Below are 23,531 nucleotides of genomic sequence, written 5' to 3'. Positions count from 1 at the left end.
ATGAGGATAGAGTGGTTGCTGGTGTTGAAGGCAGCAGAGAGGTCAAGGAGGACGAGGAGCCCTGGTCACAGTTGGACAGAATGTCATTTGTCACTTTGACCAGGGCTGTTTCTGTGCTGTGGGTGACACAGAAACCCAATTGGAGGGGTTCGAGAAGGGAGTGGTGGGAGAGGAAGTGAAGCAACAACTCATTCCAGGAACTTGGAGAGGAAAGGGAGGTTGGAGATGGGGTGGTAGTTTAAGAGTAGAGATGGGTCCAGGGAGGGTTTTTTAAGGATAGGAGTGATGACGGCCATTTTTAATAGGGAGAGGGTTATGATGTCTGTGAGTAGAGCGGCAAGGAGGTGGAGCTGGGAGGTAAGGAGAGGGGTAGGAATGGGGTCAAGGGAGCAGGTGGTCGGTTTCATGCAGTTTATAGTGGTAGTGAGAGAGGAGTGGGAGACAGGTTTGAAGCGGTGGAGGGAGGGATGGGTAGGGCCAGTGTTGGAGGGGGAGATGGGGAGGGGAGAGATGGGGAGGGGGTAGTAGACGGAAGGGCAGAGGCAGCTGAGCAGATCCGCTCTACTTTGGATTCGAGGAAGTCCAGCATTGCCTCAAAATTGGCATTGGAGGTGAGGATGGGCGAGGCGTGAAAGGTTGGGTGGAGGAGGTGGTTGGTGATGAAGAAGAGGAACCTGGGGTTGTCCTTGGCTCCAAAACTGTCTTGGAGTAGAACAACGATTTAGCGGAGGTGATTCAAGCCAGGTGCACACAGCGGCACACAACTGTGGTTTAAGGGAGCGGAGGTGGCTGGTGTACCATGGTGACTTACATGAATAGGAGATGTTTTGGGAAGCGAAGGGAGCAAGGGATTTGAGAGTGGAGGAGAGGGAGCTGCGGAGAAGAGTGACCGAGGAGGATAGGTCAATGCGGGAGGAAGCCCAGAGGGGAAGGTGTTCAGATGACTCCAAGGCCGCCAAGAGGTGGTGGGGGGGGGGGGGAGATTTTTTCCAGGGTTGGTAGGAGATGGGATTGGGTTGGGTGGCGGTGGGGAGAAGGATTGAGGAGTTAATGGAGATGAAGTGGTGGTCCGAGATCGCTTTGTCAACACAGTAAAGTAGATTGACTGTATTTTATGGATGAAATGCGGCAGCCAGTTGCGCACAGCAGTGTCTCACAAAGAGTCGTGGAGGGAGTGACCAATTTTATTTGGGGGATTGTTGGCCAGGACACTGGGAAAGAGAAACTCCCTTCTCTTTTTGAATAGCGCTACGGGATCTTTAATATCCACCTGAACAGGCAGATGGGACCTGGGTTTAACATCTCATCCAAAGGACGGCACCTCCTGACAATGCAAAGCTCCCCCAGCCCTGCACTGGAGAGTGCGCTTGGACAATGAGGTTCCTGATGTGGGGGCTTGAACCCACAACCTTCTGACTCAGAGGCAAGAGCAATATCCAATGCGCAAAATAGTGGCTCGGAGGGTAAATGATGTTTGCGGGCTACTGAACCATCCACAGCAACCTTTTGATTGGTGCAGTCACTTCTGTGAAAGTGCTCGGGGAAGTAAAGCCAGGAAATAAACATGGTTGGTAATATTCATTGCAACATTATGGAAATTAAGAAATTAATTTGAGTTTTTTTTAAACTGTTCAACAAATGCTGCAATAATGTACACAGTGCCCTGTAATGTACTGGTTAAGGCTCTCGCCTCGTATGCGAGAGGATCCGGGTTTGAATCCCGGGCAGAGCGGGGGGGTGGGGGAACCTAAGGCAACTTGGATTTATTTATATGGTGCCCCCCACACCGGACGGCGTCTCAGAGCGCTTCACAGTAATGAATCCCAGGGCCGAGCCAGGGGGAGGGGGAGGAGCCGGGGGAGAGGGAGTAGCCGGGGTAGGGGGAGAAGCCGGGGGAGGGGGAGGAGCCGTGGGGAGGAGCCAGGGGAAGGGGGAGGAGCCAGTGGAGGGGGAGGAGCTGGGGAGGAGCCAGTGGGTGGAGCCATGGGGAGGAGCCAGGGGAAGGGGGAGGAGCCAGGGGAGGAGGAGGAGCTGGGGGAGGGGGTAGGAGCTGGGGGAGGAGCCATGGGGAGGAGCCAGGGGAGGAGCCAGGGAGGAGGAGCCAGGGAAGGGGGAGGAGCCAGGGGAGAGGGAGGAGCCGAGGGGAGGGGGAGGAGCCAGAGGGAGGGGGAGGAAGGTGACCAAAGACCCGGTTGAAGAGAAAGGTCTTCAATAGGGATCTGAAAGTAGGAAGAGAGGGGGCGAGGCAAAGGGAGTGAGGAAGGGAATTCCAGAGCCTCGGGGCATAGTGGCTGAAGGCACGGCCACCGAGAGTGGAGCGGAGGACTTGGGGGACGAGGAGGAGGCCAGAGCCGGAGGAACGAAAGCAATGGGTACTGTTTTGAGGAGAGAGGAGGTTAGAGAGGTCGGGGGGTGCAGAGAAGTGCAGGGACTTGAATACAAGGGTGAGGATCTTGAAGTGGATCCTCTCTGGGACAGGAGCGAGTGCAGTCTGGCCAGGACTGGGGGGATCGGGGAGCGGAGTTTGGTGCGGGTGAGAATGCGGGCGGCAGATTTCTGAATGATTTGGATTTTATGGATGGTGGTGAATGGGAGACCGGCGAGGAGGACGTTAGAGTAGTCCAGCCGAGAGCTGATGAAGGCCTGGACAGGGTTTCAGCGGCCTTCAGAGAGAGGTATTTGCGGAGACGAGCGATGCGTCAGAGGTGGAAGAAAGCGGTGCTGGTGAGGGACTGGATGCGGGGGAGGAAGGACAATTGGGGGTCGAACCTGACGCCAAGGTTGTGTACGGGTTTGGAGAGTTTTAGGGGGAGGTCGGGTAGGTGGAGGAGGTGAGAGCCGTGGGATTTGAGACGTTGACGAGAGCCAAAGAGTATGTCTTCCGTCTTGTCGAGGTTCAGTTGAAGGAAATTTGCGCTCATCCAACCCCTGAGGTCTGACAGGCAGCTGACAAACATCAGGGGACTGGGGGTCGCAAACAGAGGTGGAAAAATAAGAGTTGGGTGTCATCTGCATACATGTTGAAATGTACCCCATGTCTGTGGATGACATCCCCAAGAGGGAGCATGTAGATCAGAAAGAGGAGGGGGGCCAGGATGGATCCTTGGGGTACCTGCAGGTAACCGGGTGAGAGTGGGAGGAGAAGCTGTTTGTGCAGATGTACTGCTGGCGGTTGGTGAGGTAGGACTTGAACCAGGCGAGTGCGGTCCCACTGAGGTGGATGATGGAGGAAAGGCGGTGGAGGAGGATGGCGTGACCGACTGTGTGGAACACCGCGGAGAGGTCTAGGAGGACAAAGAAGCAGAGGGAGCCCTGGTCACAGATAGAGAGGATGTCGTTTGTGACTTTCACTGTGGGCAGTCAGGGTGGAAACTGGATTGAAGGGGTTCGAAGAGGGAGTGGGAGGAGAGGTTTGCGCGAAGTTGGTTTGCAACAACGCGATCTAGAACTTTTGAGAGGAAGGGCAGGTTAGAAATGGGGCAGTAATGGCTGGGGTTTGAGGGATCTAAGGAGGGATTTTTGAGGAGGGGGGTGATGACAGCAGTTTTGAGGGAGGCAGTGACTGGAGGAGAGGGAGTAGTGGGTTGAGGAGGGGGAGCTGTGTGACCAGTAAATTGGTGGGGAGGGTGTCGAGGCCGCAGGTGGTGGGTTTCATAGAGGTGATGGTGAGTGAGAGGGAGGAGGGAGAGATGGGGAGCAAGGAATGTAGAATAGGGGAGGTGGTAGGAGCAGATGATGGGTGAGGGGGACGGAGAGGGGGTGGTGGTGGGTGACAAGAGATAGGTGGATGAGGCTGTCTGGCGGATTTTGTGAATTTTAGATGAGAAGAAGTCCATGACCTCCTCGCACTTGGCACTGGATGTGAAGATTGAGGAGCCCTGAGGGGGGGCACGGAGGAGGTAATGGGTGGTGGAAAAAAGGACTTTCGGGTTGTGTTTAGCCTCCAACTGGAGGAGTAACTCGGAACCCGGTTGTTAGTCGATCGGCGGATTGCTTATTCCGGGGGTAATAATACCCAGACATAAAAATAATGTGGTCACTCAGTCCCCGACTGGAGGGACACTGCGGTCAAAATATAAACACGTTACAGTATAATCTGTGAAGGGGTTCGAGACGTCTCGAAGACGGGATAAGGCGCAGTATCAAATGCCAGGATTTTTATTAATTAATATCAAGAGAGCTTTGCATTACCTTCAGCCAGAGAGGGAGGGGGTGGGGGGGCTACAGAGCGCCCCTTGGGGGGTGACAGACACACAGACACACACACAGACACACACACAGACTGGGAGCTTTGTCCTGTGGAGAGAGACTGAGTCCATCACTGCGGCAGTTTGCCCTATTGCTGGTGTCTGGTACACACCCCGGAGCACAGAGGAGGAGAGAGGGAGGGAGGGAGAGAGAGGGGGGGATAGGGGAGAGAGGAGAGAGAGGGGGAAAGGGGGAGAGAGAAGGGGAAAGGGGGAGAGAGGAGAGAGAGAGGGAAAGGGGAGAGAGAGAGGGAAAGGGGGAGAGAGAAGGGGAAAGGGGGAGAGAGAGAGGGAAAGGGGGAGAGAGAGAGAGGGAAAGGGGAGAGAGAGAGAGAAAGGGGGAGAGAGAAGGGGAAAGGGGGTCCAGTTTGATCCGCAATCCATGTTTGTATAATTTAGTAGAAAATGGGTCTCTGCGCCGCTGGAATCTCAGTTTAATGCGATCGTTTTATATTTAATTTTTTTTCCGTACAAAAGAAAAGCAAATCCTCAGGTTATTGGGGGGGAACGAGGGTTTTAGAATTGTTTTATTGGGGAGAGAGGGAGAGGGGGGGAGGGGGGGAGAGAGAGAGAGGGGAGAGGGAGGGAGGGAGAGGGGGGAGGGGGGAGAGAGAGAGAGGGGGGGGGGGCGAAGGAGGGAGAGAGAGAGAGGGGAGAAGGAGGGAGGGAGAGAGAGAGAGGGGGGAAGGAGGGAGGGAGAGGGGAAGGAGGGAGGGAGAGAGAGACAGAGGGGGGAAGGAGGGAGGGAGAGGGGGAAGGAGGGAGAGAGAGAGAGAGAGGGGGAAGGAGGGAGGGAGAGGGGGAAGGAGGGAGGGAGAGAGAGAGAGAGAGAGGGGGAAGGAGGGAGGGAGAGGGGGAAGGAGGGAGGGAGAGAGAGGGGGAAGGAGGGAGGGAGAGAGAGAGGGGGAAGGAGGGAGGGAGAGAGAGAGAGGGGGAAGGAGGGAGGGAGAGAGAGAGAGAGGGGGGAAGGAGTGAGAGAGAGAGAGAGAGAGAGAGAGAGAGCTGTGCCACTGTCACACACACAAAGAGAGAGAGATGTCCACGATGGCAAACCTGTCTGTGGGTGCGGCTGAGCGGAGCCCCCCCTCCCCCTCCCCCCCCCGCGCCCCCCGGCCCCCGCCCTGCCCCCCCTCCCCCCCCCGCCCCCCCCGGCCCCCGCCCTGCCCCCTCCCCCCGCCCCCCCCCCCGCCCGGGGCTGGAGCTCTCGGTCCAGGTGCGGATCTTCAAAATCATCGTCATCGGAGACTCCAATGTGGGGAAGACGTGTCTGACCTTCCGCTTCTGCGGAGGAACCTTTCCCGACAAAACCGAGGCCACTATCGGAGTGGATTTCCGCGAGAAAACAGTCAATCTACAGGGAGAGACCATCAAGGTACCCACCGGGGGCACAGCGCCCACCAGCGCCGGGGGGTCACTGGGCTGGGCAGGGGCAGGGGCAGGGCTGGGCTGGGGCAGGGCTGGGGGTGGGGCAGGCTGGGCAGGGCTGGGCTGGGCTGGCTGGGGCAGGGCTGGGCTGGGGCAGGGCTGGGGCAGGGCTGGGGCAGGGCTGGGCTGGGGCAGGGCTGGGCTGGGGCAGGGCAGGGCTGGGGCAGAGCTGGGGCAGGGCTGGCTGGGGCAGGGCTGGGCTGGGGCAGGGCAGGGCTGGGGCAGGGCTGGGGCAGGGCTGGGCTGGGGCTGGGCTGGGGCAGGGCTGGGCAGGGCAGGGCTGGGCTGGGGCAGGCAGGGCTGGGGCAGGGCTGGGCTGGGCTGGGGCTGGGCTGGGGCTGGGCTGGGGCAGGGCAGGGCTGGGGCAGGGCTGGCTGGAGCAGTGCTGGGGCAGGGCAGGGCTGGGGCAGAACTGGGGCATGGCTGGGGAAGGGCAGGGCTGGGGCAGAGCTGGGCTGGGCTGGGCTGGGGCAGGGCAGGGCGGGGCAGGCAGGGCTGGGCTGGGGCAGGGCTGGGCTGGGCTGGGCTGGGGCAGCGTAGGGCTGGGCTGGGCAGGGCTGGGGCTGGGGCTGTGCTGGGCTTGGCAGGGCTAGGGCAGGGCTGGGTTCAGGGCTGGCTGAGTCAGGGCTGGTGACTGTGCTGGGGTCAGGGCTGGTTAGGTCAGGGCTGGGCGGGTTCAGGGCTGGGCAGGGTCAGGGCAGGGTTGGGGTCAGGGCTGTGCAGTGTCAGGGCAGGGTGGGGTCAGGGCTGGGCAAGGGCAGGTGGGTCGGGGCTGGGCAGGGTCAGGGCTGTTTAGGGCAGGGCTGGGTTCGGGGCTGGTTTCAGGGCTGGGCGGGGTCAGGGCTGGGCAGGGTCAGGGCAGGGTGGCGTCAGGTTTGGGCAGGGTCAGTGCTGTTAGGGCAGGGCTGGGTCGGGGCTGGGCAGGGTCAGGGCTGGTTAGGGCAGGGCTGGGGTCGGGGCTGGTTTCAGGGCTGGGCGGGGTCAGAGCTGGGCGGGGTCAGGGCTGGGCAGGGTCAGGGCTGGCAGGGTCAGGGCTGGGCAGGGTTAGGGCTGGGCAGGGTTAGGGCTGGTTAGGGCAGGGCTGGGCAGTGTCAGGGCAGGTTTGGGGTCAGGGCTGGGCAGGGTCAGGGCTGGTTATGGCAGGGCTGGGCAGGGTCAGGGCTGGGCAGGGTCAGGGCTGGGCAGGGTCAGGGCTGGGCAGGGTTAGGGCTGGGCAGGGTTAGGCTTGTTAGTGCAGGGCTGGGCAGTGTCAGGGCAGGTTTGGGTTCAGGGCTGGGCAGGGTTAGGGCTGGGCAGGGTTAGGGCTGGTTAGGGCAGGGCTGGGCAGTGTCAGGGCTGGGCAGGGTTAGGGTTGGGCAGGGTTAGGCTGGTTAGGGCAGGGCTGGCAGTGTCAGGGCAGGTTTGGGGTCAGGGCTGGGCAGGGTCAGGGCTGGTTATGGCAGGGCTGGGCAGGGTCAGGGCTGGTTAGGGCAGGGCTGGGCAGGGTCAGGGCTGGGCAGGGTCAGGGCTGGGCAGGGTCAGTGCTGTTTCGGTCAGGGCTGGGGCCGGGCTGGGCAGGTTGGACACTGTGATTGACTTGGCCTGTGTCTGCTGATGCCCCCCTCTGTACCCGCAGAGCCCAGCGTTGCTGTGGTTGCTGCGCTGACTGTCGCGGGTAAACCCGGACTGGAACATGTGGACTTGTTTGAAGAAAATTCATATCTTAAGATTTTGACTTGAACCCGGTTTGTTTGGGCTTTTAAGCTGTAATGTTTCTGCTTCTTACCAGACTGTTAGGTGGGACTTGTTTGAGCTCCTGCAAAAACAAGGTTTTGAATTAGTGCAATGGATTCTCTTTCCTTTTAATGGTGATCCCCCCCCCATGGTGGGGGAGGTAAGTGGGGTTTCCCTGGAGCTGCACTGGCTCCGAGGTGACATGTCTGGCAGTGGAATGCCAGAATCTATTCAGCCCTCTGAGATGGTCTTGTTAGGTCAGTTCCGGAGCCAGACCGGTCCACAGTATTCCAGGGCACACACTGCTGATGGCAGCACAGCCCGGCCTGGCTCATCAGCAGGACCTGGAAGGGCAGAGCAGTCACTGGGGGCAGGGAGTCATCCCACTCAGGTCCTGCTAACCCTGCAAGACAAGGCGTCCAACGGGTAGGGTGGTCCTCGCTGGACAAGCAGCAGGAAAGCTCGCCAGCAGCAGCTGAAATTGAATTTTGGCACTGAGTTCTCTGGGATATTTAGTGTCTGGTGAGGCTGGAAACCTTGTTTATCATTGTATTGATGTGACCACTTACATGATATCCTGAGTAAACCAGGCTAATTGGGTAGTCCAGGGGCATCTGGACAGTTTTTAGTATTGGTCAAGAATAGATTTAGGGCAGAACGCAATATGCTCTGGTCTTTCTCCCTCTTCATCTGACTATCCTTGGGGAGGAGGTCAGCTCCACAAACTTACTGCATACTTCACACACACGCTTCTGTTTACCGAGCTCCCCACGTGTTAGTCGATTGGAAGATTGCTTTTCTAGGTGTAAGTGCTATATATAAAAAAATTTGGTCACTCAATCCACGACAGTTTGTGGGACACTGTGTGCAATTGGCTGCCGCATTTCACCCACAAATAAATGTAATTCACTTTACAGTATATTCTGTGAAACTCTTTTTGAGATGTTTCAATGATATGATAAGGTGATATATCAAATGCAAAGATTATTATTATTAAGCGGGTTTCCTGAAGCTGGATTGACATCCAGGCGGATATTCTTGGCAACAGAACGTCAGAATTGTATTAATCCTCTGTGACGTCTCAGTGGTCCGGTTGACAAGCCAGGCAGGTCCACAGAACTCCAAGCCCTTAGAGGGTAGGGTGGACCTAGCTGGACCAAAGTCAGGAAGCTTGCCAGACAGTGTTCTTAATGGTAAGCTATCAGGTTTTAGCTGGTCTAGGAGCTATTCCAATACACAGTCTGGTATCCCCAAGCCTTGACTCACCAACCCATGCCTAATATTCTCTGGAGTTAGGTGAGCAGAGTGCGTCCCTCCAGGGAGAAAGGGTGCATTCCATTCCATACAGAGGTAAAATTTCCATGTGTAAGTGGCAGACATATGTGGAACTCTGTTTGATTTGGATACTCTTCAGCATCGTGTCAGACACCCAGCTGACAACAAAAATCCCTTGTCATCTCCATGAGCAATTATTGTTAGAGAGATCTGACTGTTCTACCACTGGAGTTCTTTTACAACAAGGTTTGCTTGTGGAGGCCTCGGCTCAGGCTGGGCTGGTATTCCCGAAACCTTCTTCTTCTTCATTGTATTGATGTCACCACTTACATTATGTCTTAAGTAAAGATTAACCAGGCTAATTGGGTAACAGATATCTTTCACTTCTGCTTCACCACAACACTGGAGGCAAGAAATTTGAGAATGTGGCCAAGAATTTTTTTAAAAAAGAGGGCTTTTGAAGACAAAGAGAAGGTGAAAAGCTAAGGGATTAGGGGAATTAAGCAAGCGAGCTGATGGGATGGACAGTATGAATCAAAGTGAAAAAAACAGAAACATAGAAACAGTAGTAGGCCATTCAGCCCCTTGAGCCTGTTCTGCCATTCTATAAGATCACGGCTGATCTGTACCTCAACTCCAATTACCTGCCCTTACCCCATATCCCTTGATACCCTGAGCTAACAAATATCTGTCCACCTCAGTCTTGACAAGGTGAATGGATCCAGCGTCCACAGCCTTTTGGGGAGAGAGTTCCAGATTTCCTCCACCCTTTGGGTGAAAAAACACCTCCTGATTTCACTCCTAAATGGTCTGGCTCTAATTTTAAGAGGATGCTTCTTGTTCTGGATTCTCCATCAGAGGAAATAGTTTCTCTGTGGCTACCCTATCAGCTATCCCTTTATTATTTTAAACGCCTCAATCAGATCACCCCTCAAACTTCTAAACTCACGGGAATACAGACCAAGTTTATGCAACCTGTTTATGAGGATACGAGGCGAGTCAGAGGAGATTGTAGGGGTCGAGCACAGATGATGAAGGGATTTTATGGTAAACATCTTGAAATTGATCTGCGGGGTTATTGGGTACGGTCAAAATTACTATAAAATGACTATTTTTATTAATATGCTCTCATAGGTAAGCATCCGAAAATAGTCTAAATAAAATAGTAGATAGTGTGCATCCTTTGATGTTTTTGTCCTTTGATGTAGCATCCTTATGTTCTTATGCGTATGGAAAAAGATGCATGTGATGAGTTTGTGCTAAGAAAGTCCTTTGTGCCCAATAGGACATGGACTCAGAGGCGAAAGCACGACCACTGAGCCAGGCTGACACCCAACGTGTGTTAGTCTGACAGAGCTGTCCTAACAGTGGCTGAATGGCCTCAAATACACAGTTTGTTTCAGGTAACTGGACTATTGTGTTGCAGCAAAATGGTTACCCAAATCGTGGTTTGTCAGAAGTGAAACATTAACAAGATAAACATTGGTCTTTCCTGAGCTCTAAGCATAATGTTAGTAACTAAGGCTGTGTGAAAGTTAACTTGAGTACTGTATGTTGACACTGTTAAACTTTCCCTGCTGTCTTGGATGGGAAAGGCCATTGTGCTGGGTCACTCCAGGTGATGGTTTATTGTCCACTAACTTCTTGGAGATCATAAAAGCTTGATTCTTATTTACTGAAATCGCTAGTAATCCAAACTTTGGAAAACCTGTAAAGAAAGACTAGATTAGTGGTTCTCAGAATAGCTAAAGTACGGGTATATAGGGTTCACAGGCAGGTTTAGGGGAAGCATGATGGCCCACAATATACTCAGTCAATTCACTTTACAGTATATAATGTGAAGCGCTTTGAGACGTCTCAACGACGTGGTAAGGCAAAATGTCAAATGCAAGGATTATTAGTAAGTGCTCTGAGACATTAGCCTGCGTGATGGGTGCTGTATCTGATTGTTGTTGTATCTGGTTTGCTTTCAGTTGTATCTAAGGAAATGGATAACAGAGAAGTGGCTGCAAATAGTGTGTTCAGGAAGGAATTGGATTTATAATAATAATAATAATCCTTGCATTTGATATAGCCCTATTCACATCTTCTCGATGTCTCAAAACGTTTCACAGAATATACTGTAAAGTGAATTGGCTGTGTATTTTGTGGGCGAAACGCGGCAGCCAATTGTGCACAGCAGCATCCCAGAAACTCGTGGATTGAGTGACCAAATTATTACTGTTTTTCTTTTTTTGAGGGATTATTATCTAGGCGTGTGGAGTAAGGAAACTTGCCCAAGGTTTCGCCCTGTTGGGAATTGAACTCACTGAGGCGAGGCGAGTGCTCTACCCACTGAGCTACAGGATTTGAAAGTTAGTGGGGAATTTTAGTGGTCAGAGAGGGAGAGAGTTGACACAAAACCTGAAAAAAGCAGTTGGAATTTATTCAAAAGAGATGGGAGGGAGCATGTTTTGATGAGAATAAACTGAGGCCTGTGGAGGATTAGGGTGAGATGGAGCATGGTGAGGGAGAGTGAATAATAATAATCCTTGCATTTGATACAGCGTCTTATCACCTCATTCAGACATCGCCAAGCACTTCACAGGATATAATAATAATAATAACCCTTGCATTTGATATAGCGCTTTTCACGTCTTCTAGACGTCCCAAAGCGCTTCACAGAATATACTGTAAAGTGAATTGACTGTATATTTGTGGGCGAAACCCGGCAGCCAATTGCACACAGCAGTGTCCCACAAACAATCCTGGATTGAGTAACCAATTTTATTTTGGGGAATTGTTGGCCAGAACACCAGGAGAGAAGTTCCCTTCTCTTTTCGAATACTGCAGTGCCATGGAATAATGAGATCGAGATTTGAAAGAAAGACTGCTTAATGGAGAATGCTTTACATGTGTATTTTATATACAAATGTAAACATTGTACAGGGCAGTATTTAGAGTTGTTTCACTGGGAGTGGGAAGTGGGAAAAACCCATCTCTTACCTGTCTCTGGGAACCGGTTTGGTGTTAACTTTCACCTGGACATACAAATAATAATATAATAATAATCTTTGCATTTGATATAGCGCCTTTTACATTGTTGAGACGTCTCAAAGCGTTTCACAGAATATACCGCAAAATGAATTAACTGTATATTTTGTGGGTGAAATGTGGCAGCCAATTGCCCAAAGCAGCGTCCCACAAACTGTTCTGGATTGAGTGACCGAATTATTATTATTGGAAGGGAGTAGAGAGCGTTGCCTTTGGGGAATGTTTATGAACCCAGGTCTAAACTTTGGTGAAACATGGTGATGAGAAGGCTGGTCACCAAAAAGTGCCAGAATTCCATAAAATGTTACAGCATGGAAACAAGCCATTTGGCCAAACTAATCCGTACCAGTGTTTATATTCCACACAAGCCCCCAATCCTCCTATTCCCCTCTGTTATATCTCTCTATTACCTTCTCCCTCAGGTCTACATCAATTCTCCTCTTAAATACTTTTAGGTGTTTTGCTTCATTTCGACAGCGAGTTCCACGTTCTCACCACGCTTTGCATAAAGAAGTTCCTCCTAAACTCCAGTTTAGATCTGGTAATAGCTATCTTGATTTATGTCTCTTCATAATGATGCTCATCTATTTAAACAAAGGAGTTTATTGTAGGAGCTGTCGGACTATGTGGTTGATTGTTACCTGCTAACTGGCCACCGTGTTGCCCTCTGGTTACAATCAGCAATAGCTTTAGCCAGATGTGACCCAGCTCAGGTGGACAGTCACAAGAACACGCTGGCTCTCCTCTGCCTGCTTGAGCTGCTTTCCTGGAGCATCAGAAGCTTCAGAAACCAAGGGTAAGATATTGAGATTTATTGTAGTGTAAAGACCAAACTGTATGTTTTTTTTCGTCTACATAATTGTGTACTCCTGACCCCGGTAATGATGCTAATTCTAACCTTCACATAAACTTAAGCACTTTCCATCCTAATTACATTCTAACTTTCATATTTTGCATTGTAAATGGATGAGTTATAAATGTGTTTCTCTTATCTCCTCTTAGGACCATCTGGAGAACGTGGCAGCCAAAATGGTGAACAGATTGATCAACACAAACCATCCACAAAAGTTTTTATTTTGGGGTTTCAGCCCAGAGAAGGAATAGGGGAAGAGGGGAGAGGCCCAGCCTCATGGGAATTGGACGTTGAGTGATATTGGACAAGGCACCAGATCTTACTAACCTCTTCTGTCATTCTCCAGTCCCTACAGCACAGAAGAAGATTATTCGGCCCATTGTGCCAGTGCTGACTCTTTGAAAGAGCTGCCAACTAGTCCCACTCTTACCCCATAGTGTAGTCCTGCAAAAATGTTTTCAAGTATCTATCCAATTCCCTTTTAAGCATTATTATTGAATCTGCCCCCATCACCCATTCAGACAATGCATTTCCAGACTAACAACCTATATTAAAAACTCTCTATGAACCAGGCTTTGCAACTTTTAATCCCTTTACTTTTTTCAAACAAAGAAATTTCCTGCAGTATCCTTCAATGCTAGGTTGAAGATTAAAATTAAAACAATTTTAAGAAGACTGAATTTTATTTATGGCAACTTCCCACAACCAGTCATGGATTGAGTGACCAAATTATTATTTGAAAAGCAATCTGCCAATTGACTAACAACTGGGTTCCTACTTACTGCTAGGTAAACAGCGACGTGTGGAGTAAGCAAACTTGCTTAAGGTTTCGTCCTTACTGGGTATCTTCCCCTTGAAGTCAGTCTGGCCAACAAAGCTCGTGCAAGGTGTGAGCATATGTTCTCAGATGAGGAGAGGAGGAGGGAAGCCCACTTGTCCAAGACAAGGCTCCATACTCTGCTCACTGCATCTGCAGTATCGGGAATGATGAGTTAGCACCCGGATAGGTGTGAGTTTTACTGCTTTGTATAGAAGAAAGAACATGATGGATAGTCTTTGATATTTACTGAATTGTAAACTAATAAATATTTTCATTGCAGAGTTTATGATGGAGATGTTTTGCATATTCTGGATACTTGGCAGGACAATTTACCATCTACCTCCTCAACACTGCTCATGTTTCTCTTGGAAGATTTCCAGGATCGCTCAGGGAGTTACTCCAAACAGGCAATGCCTTAAGTTTGAACTGAAATAATAATCCTTGCATTTGATATAGCACCTTATCATGTCTTCAAGACGTCTCAAAGCGATTCACAGAATGTACTGTAAAGTGAATTGACTGTATATATTTTGTGGGTGAAATGTGGCAGCCAATTATGCACAGCAGCGTCCCACAAACAGGTTAGAATACTCGTCTCAAGAGAGTATCCAGGTTCGATTCCCAGGCAGGGCAAAATGTCAGGCAGTTTCCTTACTCCACATGCCTCAGTTTACCAACAGTAAATAGTCAATTGGCTGATCGCTTTTCCAGGGATGATAATCCCTACAAAAATATAATAATAATAAAAATTTGGTCACTCAATCCACAACTGTTTGTGGGACACGGCTGTGCACAAATTGGCTGTGGTGTTTGCCTATAAAATATATAGTTCCTGCACTTTGCAGTATATTCTGTGAAATGCTTTGAGACATCTTGAAGACGTGATAAGGCACTATATCAGATGCAAGGATTATTATTATATACTGTGAAGTGCTTTGAGATGTTCTCCTGATGTGAAAGGCGCTGCATCAAATGAAGGATTATTATCTATCTTCCACTTCATTCCTGTCTCCCCTCAGTCTTTTCTGCAGTGAAATCCAAGGTCATTTACTTGAGTCTTTCTTCGTAACATAATCTCTTAAGATTTGCAATGATAGTACTGAGTTCTGAAATTTCTCATACTTTTGAGGTTGAGAGATGGAAACTCCACAGCTGGCCTCGCTGGACTTTTATATACTAATTTTGTTTCCAAGATACAGTCACCACACTACGGTAATCACACTGTGAAGCACTTTTAGATGTTTTGACAATGTGATGAGGCACTGTATGGTATGCTATTATAATAAATTTAATTTAATAATAAATTAATAATAATACTTTCAATTAATCATGTCATCTCAAAGCGCTTCACAGAATATACTGTAAAGTGGTCTGGGTGTAAAGTGTAGTGACTGTGTATTTGTAGACAAATATGGCCAATTTGTGCACTGGAACGTCCCACTATCAGCCATGAAGTCTGTGACCAAATTTATTTGGGGGATTGTTGGCCAGGAAACATTTCAAATAGTCTATGGGATCTTTAATGTGCACCTGAACAGGCAGAGGGGAGATCAGTTTGTCTCTTCTGAAAGATGGCATCTCCAATAATGCATTATCCCCCTCCCCCCATCCTCCCGCACTGATTTGAAGTGTCAGTCTATGTGTTCAAGGTCCTGACATAGGGCCTACAATTTCTGACTCAAATGATACCAACTGAGCCAGGCTGACGTACATACACATTGTCATCAGTATAGTGTGATCTTCCTCACCCATAGCTTAATTACTTTTTTCGTGATTGACAGTTGAAGGGAATCGTTTCAGATTTGTTATAGTGCCTCATCATGTCTTCGATGTGTCTCAAAGCTCATCACAACAGATTTAAACTGTGAAGTGTAGTGACTGTGTATTTGTGGACCAACGTAGCAGTCAATGTGCACAAAGCAACGTCCCACAAACAGCCAGAAGTATCTGGTAAAATATATCATCAGTATCTCTTGAGTCCCAAAAATAGATTATTTGACATTGAGCCTGTTTTTAGGCTGAACAATGAGGATATTTTATTACAGCAGCTTGCAGTTATATGACATTCATCTGTAAATTAATGTTGAACGGTGTTCTGACCCCTCCTCAGCCAAGGCCAAATCTGAACCCCAAGAGAGAAGGAAACCTGATCTGCTGGAGAGGCACGTGCTTGTACACTGAGTTTCTGATGGGGAGTGCGGATGATCTAATTATCGAGGCTGGTAGAGAAACGCTGGTAAAGCTGTGTGGCTTGTGGCCAACGGTTCCCATTGAGCCCTTGTTACACTGATAATGTGATTGCCAGTAACTCTGGCCAGGAGCCAGCTATCTGCTCATAATCCATTGTACTCAAGGAAAGGGGATTGTTAACCAGGACACTATTTTCAAATTGCCCTTTTGAGATCTTTAATGTACAGCTGAACAAACAACAACAACAAAATTGTTTATAGAGTACCTTTCACGTTGGGAGGACGTCCCAAAGTGCTGAACAAATTGAATTGAGCTGAACAAACAAATAATTTGCTGTATGTGGAGTATTTAGCCTCTTTGACCTGTTCACCACGGTGAACTGATCATTAGATATTGGTGAGGATGATCTGATCACTAGCAGTGGGTGAGGATGGTCTGCTAACCAATAATGGATGAAGTTGATCTAATAGCTAATCATGGGTAAGGATAGCTAGGTATTGGTGAGGATGATTTGACAACTAGTAATGGATGAAGGTGATCTGTTAACTAGTTCACGTAGCTCAGATGATTGCAGGTTACTGGGGTCAGCAGAAGAGCGCTTGAAAGGGAATATTTTTATTACTTGAGAATTGTTTGAAACTGCTTTGTGATTGTGCCTGTCACTGCCCTTGGGGATTCTACCTTTACCTTTAGTAATCTTTACCCATTATTAGTTATTTGCCAAAAAAATATAGTCAGTTCACTTTACTGTAACGTCACAAAGATGTGGAAGGTGCTATATCAAATGCAAGGATTATTATTATTAGATCACCCTCACCCATTGCAAAGGCAAATAAGATACACAGAAAATGTTGGACCTTCGAGTTAAGCAGTATCTCCTGTGAGGATGTCTTCTTTGCAAACACTCCCTCCCTCCCTCCCTTCCTCCCTTCCTTCCTTCCTTCCTTCCTTGTTTTCTGTCTCTTGCTCATCTTCTCTGCTCTGATGAAGGCAGTCAGTTCAATGTTACAGATGCAGAAGTGGTTGCAGCCCTTTGGCAACTCAACCGAGTAAATGTTGTTTATGTGTAAGTCTAGACATTGAGTCATAGAATTATAGAATCTTACAGCACAGAAGGAGGCCATTCGGCCCATCGTTTCTGTGCTGGCTCTCTGAAAGAGCTACCAACTAGTCCCACTCCCCCACTCCTGCCCCATAGCCCTGCAAATTTTTTCTTTTTTAGTACCTATCCAATTCCGTTTTTGAAAGCTGTTATGGAATCTGCTTCCACGAGCCTTTCAGCCAGGGCATTCCACACCGTAACAACTCTCTGGGTAAAAAAAATTCTCCTCATCTCCCCTCTAGTTTTTTTTACCAATTTTGTTAAATCTGTGTCCTCTGGTTGCCCACCCACCTACCACAATAAACAGGTTCTACCTATCTACGCTATCAAAACACCCGCATAATTTTGAACACTATTAAAAATCTTATTAAATCCACCCTAAACTTTCTGCGCTCTAAGGAGACTAATCCCAGACTCTCCAGTCTCTCTACATAACTGTAGAGATACCCTCATCCCTGGTATCAATCTTCTAAATCGTCACTGCACCCTCTCCAAAGCCTTTCCAATGTCGAAGCTGGCTATTTCAGTGGCTCAGTTCGTAGCACTTGGCTCTTGGTCAGAAAGTAGTAGGTTCAAGCTCCATGTTAGCACAACAGCAACAACTTGCATTTATATAGCGTCCTTCATGCCAGACTGTGTCTCAGAGAGCTCATAATCTAGGCTGACACTCCAGTGTAGTATTAGGGAAGTGTCCTAATGTTTTGCCCACAAAATATACAGTCAATTCACTTTACAGTATATTCTGTGAAGCACTTTGAGATGTCTCGAAGATGTGATAAGGCGCTGTATCAAATGCAAGGTTTAATATTATTAACAATTATTTCCAGATTAATTGTCTTTCACCACATAGCTGTTTGCATGCAATATGGCTGTCACTTTCATCTACAAACACTCACTGCACTTAACTGTAGTTACCTGCTAAGTTGCTGTAAAATGCAAGTCCTTTCTTACCACAGTACACAGAAGAGCTGGCCTTATTGAGAATGACTGCGAGAGTTCTAAGCAGGAATTTCACGTCTGTAGATCAGATTTCCATTGGAGATGGAGAAGCTCTAGCAGGTAAATAATGACCACTGTCAATCGGCAAGTCATAAATTCACATTCCTCTTCCAAATACCACAGAATATTTGCTATCTTCTGGTGAAGCCAGCTTCTATTACACCTTATTGTTCAGGTGCGGTATTGAGTGGAGGAGTGTGTGTGATGGTGTTGAAATATGGAAATATCCGATGTACAGATCCAGGGGCTGATGGGCATACAGGACTTCCCAGATCCAAGAGGGAGGGCAGAAGATAGAAGGAATTAGAGGAATGGCTGGAAGTGAGAGATGCTAAACCAAATGCAAGGATTTATTGCAAATATTTATTATTTTATAAGCTAGGATTCTTCATCTATGCTAAGAGATAATAAGGAATAGTAAGGAAAGTTGCCTAAGGCTGCCCGGGAATCGAACCTGGGTCCTCTCGCTTGCGAGGTGAATGCGCTAACCACTATATCTGCCATCAATATAAGATAGTCACAAATAGATCAAATAGGGAATTTAGAAGAAATTTCTTCACAGAGAGAAATGGGAATGTGGAACATGCTACCACAAGGAGTTGTTAAGGCAAATAACAGATGTATTTAAGAGGAACATGAGGGAGAAAGGAATAGAAGGTGATGCTTGAAGGCTTAGTTGAGGAAGGGCAGGAGGAGGCTCATGTGGAGCATAAACACCGGCATAGACCAGTTGGGTCGAATGGCCTGTTTCTGTGCTGTATATTCTAATGTATTCTAATGTGTATCAGAGAGGACCTTATAGAGTATATAAGATTCTAAATGGATACAGGTGATATACAGAGAGCAAGAGGGCGCAGGTTCAAGGATGTGAAGGACAAGTTTAGGACAGACACTAGGAAATCTGACTCCATTAGTAGGGTAATCAACAACCAGATTAACAACAACAACAAATGTGGAGTCCTGTAGCTCAGTGGTTAGAGCACTCGCTTTGCAAGTGACAGACCTGAGTTCAATTCCAGGCAGAGGGCGAAACGTTGGGCAAGTTTCCTTACTCCACACAGAGCCTAATAATAATCCCTCCAAAAAAACAAAACAATAATAAATTGGTCATTTTCAATCCATATGACTGTTTGTGGGACATTGTTGTGCGCAATTGGCTGCCGCGTTCGCCCACAAATATACAGTCAATTCACTTTACAGTGTGTTCTGTGAAGCGCTTTGGGACGTCCTCCTGATGTGAAAAGCGCTATATCAAATGCAAGGATTATTATTATTATTATAAATTACATTTGTATAGCACATCCCTTTTTCAAATAGTGTCATGGGATCTTTAATGTCCACCTGAACAGGCAACAACAACAACAACAACAAGATTCCATTTATAAAGCGCCTTTCACGTCAGGAGGACGTCCCAAGGCGCTGCACAGTTGGGTCATGACCCGAGCAGGGGGGAAATGGTCAGGGTGAGGGGAGGGGAGGGAGCGAGGAGGGGGGAAATGGTCAGGGTGAGGGGAGGGATGGGAGGGAGCGAGAAGGGGGAAGAGAGTCGAGAGGGGAGCTGAAGGCTCGGTCAAAGAGAAAGGTTTTGAGACCGGCCTTGAAGGAGGAAAGGGAGGAGGCGGCGAAGGCACTGGGGGATGGAGTTCCAGAGCCTCGGGGCTGAGAGGCTGAAGGCCCGACCACCAATGGTAGGGCGATTGGGGCGGGGGACGTGGAGCAGACCGGAGCCGGAGGAACGGAGGGTACGGGCAGGTAGGTAGGGGGATAGTAGGTTGGAGAGGTAGGAGGGAGCGAGGCCGTGAATGGCCTTGTAGGTGAGGATGAGGATCTTGAAATCAATCCTCTGGGGGATGGGGAGCCAGTGGAGGCGAGCGAGGGTGGGAGTGATGTGGTCGCGGTGTCTGGTGCGGGACAGTACACGAGCTGCAGAGTTCTGAATGACCTGCAGCTTGTGGAGGGAGGTGGCGGGAAGGCCGACGAGGAGAGAGTTCCCATAGTCCAGCCTTGAGGTGACAAAGGCGTGGACCAGGGTTTCAGCCGCGTGAGGGGTGAGGTAATGCCGTAGTCTGGCGATGTTCCGGAGGTGATGGAAGGCGGTGCCAGTTGTGGTGCGGATGTGAGGGAGAAAGGACAGCTCAGGGTCGAACAAAACGCCGAGGTTCCTGACCGGCTTTGAGAGGTGGAGAGTGCAGCCTTGGATGCTGAGGTGCGGAGGCGCTGACGCGAACCAATCAGGAGGGCCTCGGTTTTTCGCACGTTGAGCTGAAGAAAGTTGTCTCTCGTCCAGGACTCGATGTTGGACAGGCAGCTGTCAGGACATCGGTGGTCGTGGAGTTGAGAGTAGAGGAGGAAAGGTAGAGTTGGGTGTCATCCGCATACATGTGGAAGTTAACTCCATGTCTGCGGATGATGTCACCGAGGGGGAGCATGTAGAGGGTGAAGAGGAGGGGACCGAGGACAGAGCCCTGAGGGACACCACATGAGACAGTACGGGGGGTGGAGGAGAAGCCATTCGTCGAGACAAAGTGAAGACGGTGAGAAAGGTACGACCTAAACCATTCAAGGACAGTGCCTTGAAGGTAGAGTCTTGATTTAATATATATTCTGAAGGACGTCACCCACGTTAACACAGCGCTCCCCCAGCTCGGGGCTGGAATGTCAGTGTAGACTGTGAGTTCCAAACACTAATGATAGATCCAGATGTTCCAACTGAGCCAAGATGACGTTTGTTATCTGAACATCTCTGTACTGCAGACTATTTTAGACAAAAAAAACACTCTTGGGCAAGGAGTCATATTTCACACACACACAGCTCAATCCAATTACATTCAGGTTAAACCCAAATCCTACTCACCCAACAGGATTATTCTTCAGTAAAGCCTTGTCTCAGTTATACAGATTCTAATCTGTGGCAAGTGGGAATAACTGCACCAGCTGCTGATATCCTCACTGGATGTTCTACACTGAACTATTTGGTGGTGTAGTTTCCCCCCACACCCCCCCCTTTTCCCATGTCAACCCAGCAAAAGGTGGGCTGATGTGATGTAACGGAGCTTCACTGAGCGCATTGATGTCCAGTCATCGAATCATAGAATATTACAACGTAGAAGGAGGCCATTTGGCCCATTTTGTCTGAGCCGGCTCTTTCAAAGAGCTACCCAATCAGTCCCACTCCCCTGCTCTTACTCCTTAGCCCTGTAATTTTTTCCTTTTTAAGTACCTATCCAATTCCCTTTTGAAAGCTGTTATCGAAGAATCTCGAAGACGTGATAAGACACTATATCAACTGCAAGGATTATTATTATTACAATGTGTTGCCTACCTGTGATCTGCGTGTGTTAAACTACAGTAATGTGCAGTGGGTTGGGTTTGGTTTTTTGTGTCTGTTATGTGTGTGTGTGTGTGTTGTGTGTGTCCTGAGGTCTGCAATGGTGGCTTCTCATTAACCGTTGCATTCTTTAGTACTGGTGTCAGATATCCACAGTAAGTGCAAACGCTCCTCACTGAATGTGGGACTAGAGTAAGCACACCAATGGAATTACACAAAGTCATGTATAGCAAACAAAAATAATAATAATTTGGTCACTCAATCCACGACTGTTTGTGGGACACTGCTGTGTGTAATTGGCTGCCACGTTTTGCCCCCAAAATATATAGTCAATTCAATTTACAGTATATTCTGTGAAGCGCTTTGAGATGTCTCGAAGACGTGATAAGACGCTATATCAACTGCAAGGATTATCATCATTATTATGCGTAATGGTGTCTACTTGGGTTATTCCCCCACCTATGGATCTATTTCTGGGATCAGCTTCCCAGACCATCAAAGTGATAATCCTTGCATTGATATAACCCTTTATCACATCATTCAAACGTTTCAAAGTGTAAATCACAGGATTTATAATAAAGTACTGACTGTGTATTTCATAGCACAGCAGCCATGAAGTTAGTGACCAATTTTACTGAGTAGATTGTTGGCCAGGACACTAGAGAGAAACTCAGCCTGAATATTTTTGTTGCTCAGCCGGGTGTTTAACATGCACATAAATCCATCACCTTGATCAGCCGGGTGTCTGACACACATGGAAACCCATCACCGCGATCAACCGAGTGTCTGAGACACACTGAAACCCATCACCGTGGTCAGTCTGGTGTCTTGACACACACGGAAACCCATCACCGTGGCCAGTCTGGTGTCAGACATATGCAGAAACCAAGAACTACTGATGGACAGGCTGGCTGGGTTGTCATCAGCAGTGCCCTGAAGCAGTCAGAAACTGGATTAACGAGACCTCTACAGAGGGTTGGCAGAATTCCAACATGTCCTAAAGACAGCTCAGCTCCAAGGAGACGCTGCTCCCTCTCCCCGTCAGCCCCACATGAGAAGAATGCGAGGTGACCCTTGTGGACCTATTGCAGTATGAGACACTGCTTTTAGGAGAGGTGGGGGATGGGAGGATGGAAGGGAGAAGGTTAAAAGGGGAGAAAGTGATATGTTTCCATGGACGTTAACTCTGGTCTCGTTAATGTTCTGCTTTGTGTTTAGATCCAGGTGTGGGACACAGCCGGGCAGGAGCGCTTCAGGAAGAGCATGGTGGAGCATTACTACCGGAACGTGCATGCTGTGGTCTTTGTATACGACGTCACCAAACTGGGCTCATTCGAGAACCTGAAGGCGTGGATTCAGGAATGTAACAGCCACTCGGTCTCTCCCCATGTGCCGCGGGTCCTGGTGGGCAACAAGTGTGACCTGACCCGGGAGGTCCAGGTGCCGTCCAGCGCGGCGCTGCGCTTTGCCGACGCCAACAACATGCTGCTGTTTGAGACATCAGCCAAGGACCCACGGGAGAGCGAGCACGTGGAGTCCATCTTCATGTCGCTGGCCTGTAAGCTGAAGGCGCAGAAAGCTCTGAGCTTCCGGGAGACGGAATGGCGGGATGCCAACCTGCGGCTCTCACAGCAGCCCAACGGCAGGAATCCCTGTCCGTGCTGAGCGGTCAGGAGGGAAGGAGCAGCACGTGATCTATGCACTGTGCACATCAGTGACAGCCTTCCCTTGATCCTGGCTGAATACCACTTGACAGACACAACATTTTGTACATTACATAAGAGCATCTCTTAACCTCTTCTCTCTCCCTCCAACCCCGTCAATTGAGTTGCTGTTCGGGTCTCTGTGCCACAGTACAGCGACTGTTTTTATGCTGCTCTGTTGCCCTCAGCCTATGTGACTGGCATTGCCACCTGGGCAAGTGTCTTGGGAGACATAATAATAATAATAATAATAATAATAATCTAAATGTCTCAAAACGCTTCACAGAATATACTATAAGGTGAATTGACTGTAAGTTTTGTGGGCGAAATGTGTACAGTAGCGTTCCACAAACAGTCGGACACTGTGGGACACTAATTTGTGAACAATTTATTATTATTAATTATTTATATTTTTTTGAAGAGATTATTACCCCAGAAAAGCGATCTGCCAATCGACTAACAACCCGGTTCCTACTTGATGCAAGGTAAACAGAGATGTGAGTGGTAAGGAAGCTTGCCCAACGTTTTGCCCTGCCCACGAATCCAGGTCCTCTCGCTTGCAAGTCGAGTACTCTAACCACTAAGCTACAGGACTCCAGATTTGCCATGCTGTCACCACCTGCTTTTTATCTGGATACGTGAGACAGAGACAGGTTCCAGGTGCTGTCAGCTGATTGATGCGCCTTGAACTCAGGCTTCGCCAAGAACCTGGGATTACCAAATGCTCCTCGCATTTAAAGGGTGAAGTGTCAGCGAGTGTTAAGGAGTGCTGTTTGTGAAAGAGTTTGACTTGTGATACACTTGACCTTTTTCTTTTAGCCAATCTAATGTCCAGGCTCTGTT

At 49.0% G+C, this 23,531-nt stretch overlaps 1 protein-coding gene across 1 annotated transcript; it reads left to right on the top strand.

The window, feature by feature from the left end:
- Window positions 1-5,436: 5,436 nt before the first annotated feature.
- rab33a (RAB33A, member RAS oncogene family) lies at window positions 5,437-22,953 on the top strand (the record flags this gene model as incomplete). Its single annotated transcript, XM_042340807.1, has 2 exons — window positions 5,437-5,619; window positions 22,204-22,953. Coding segments are annotated over 2 exons (630 nt in total), but the record flags the coding sequence as incomplete, so codon positions are not given.
- Window positions 22,954-23,531: the final 578 nt, after the last annotated feature.

This window comes from Callorhinchus milii, unplaced genomic scaffold (genome assembly GCF_018977255.1).
Source record: "Callorhinchus milii isolate IMCB2004 unplaced genomic scaffold, IMCB_Cmil_1.0 Scaffold15, whole genome shotgun sequence".
NCBI lineage: Eukaryota > Metazoa > Chordata > Chondrichthyes > Chimaeriformes > Callorhinchidae > Callorhinchus > Callorhinchus milii.
The sequence above is the reverse complement of the archived record's forward strand: the minus strand, read 5'-3'. Positions and strand labels throughout refer to the sequence as shown.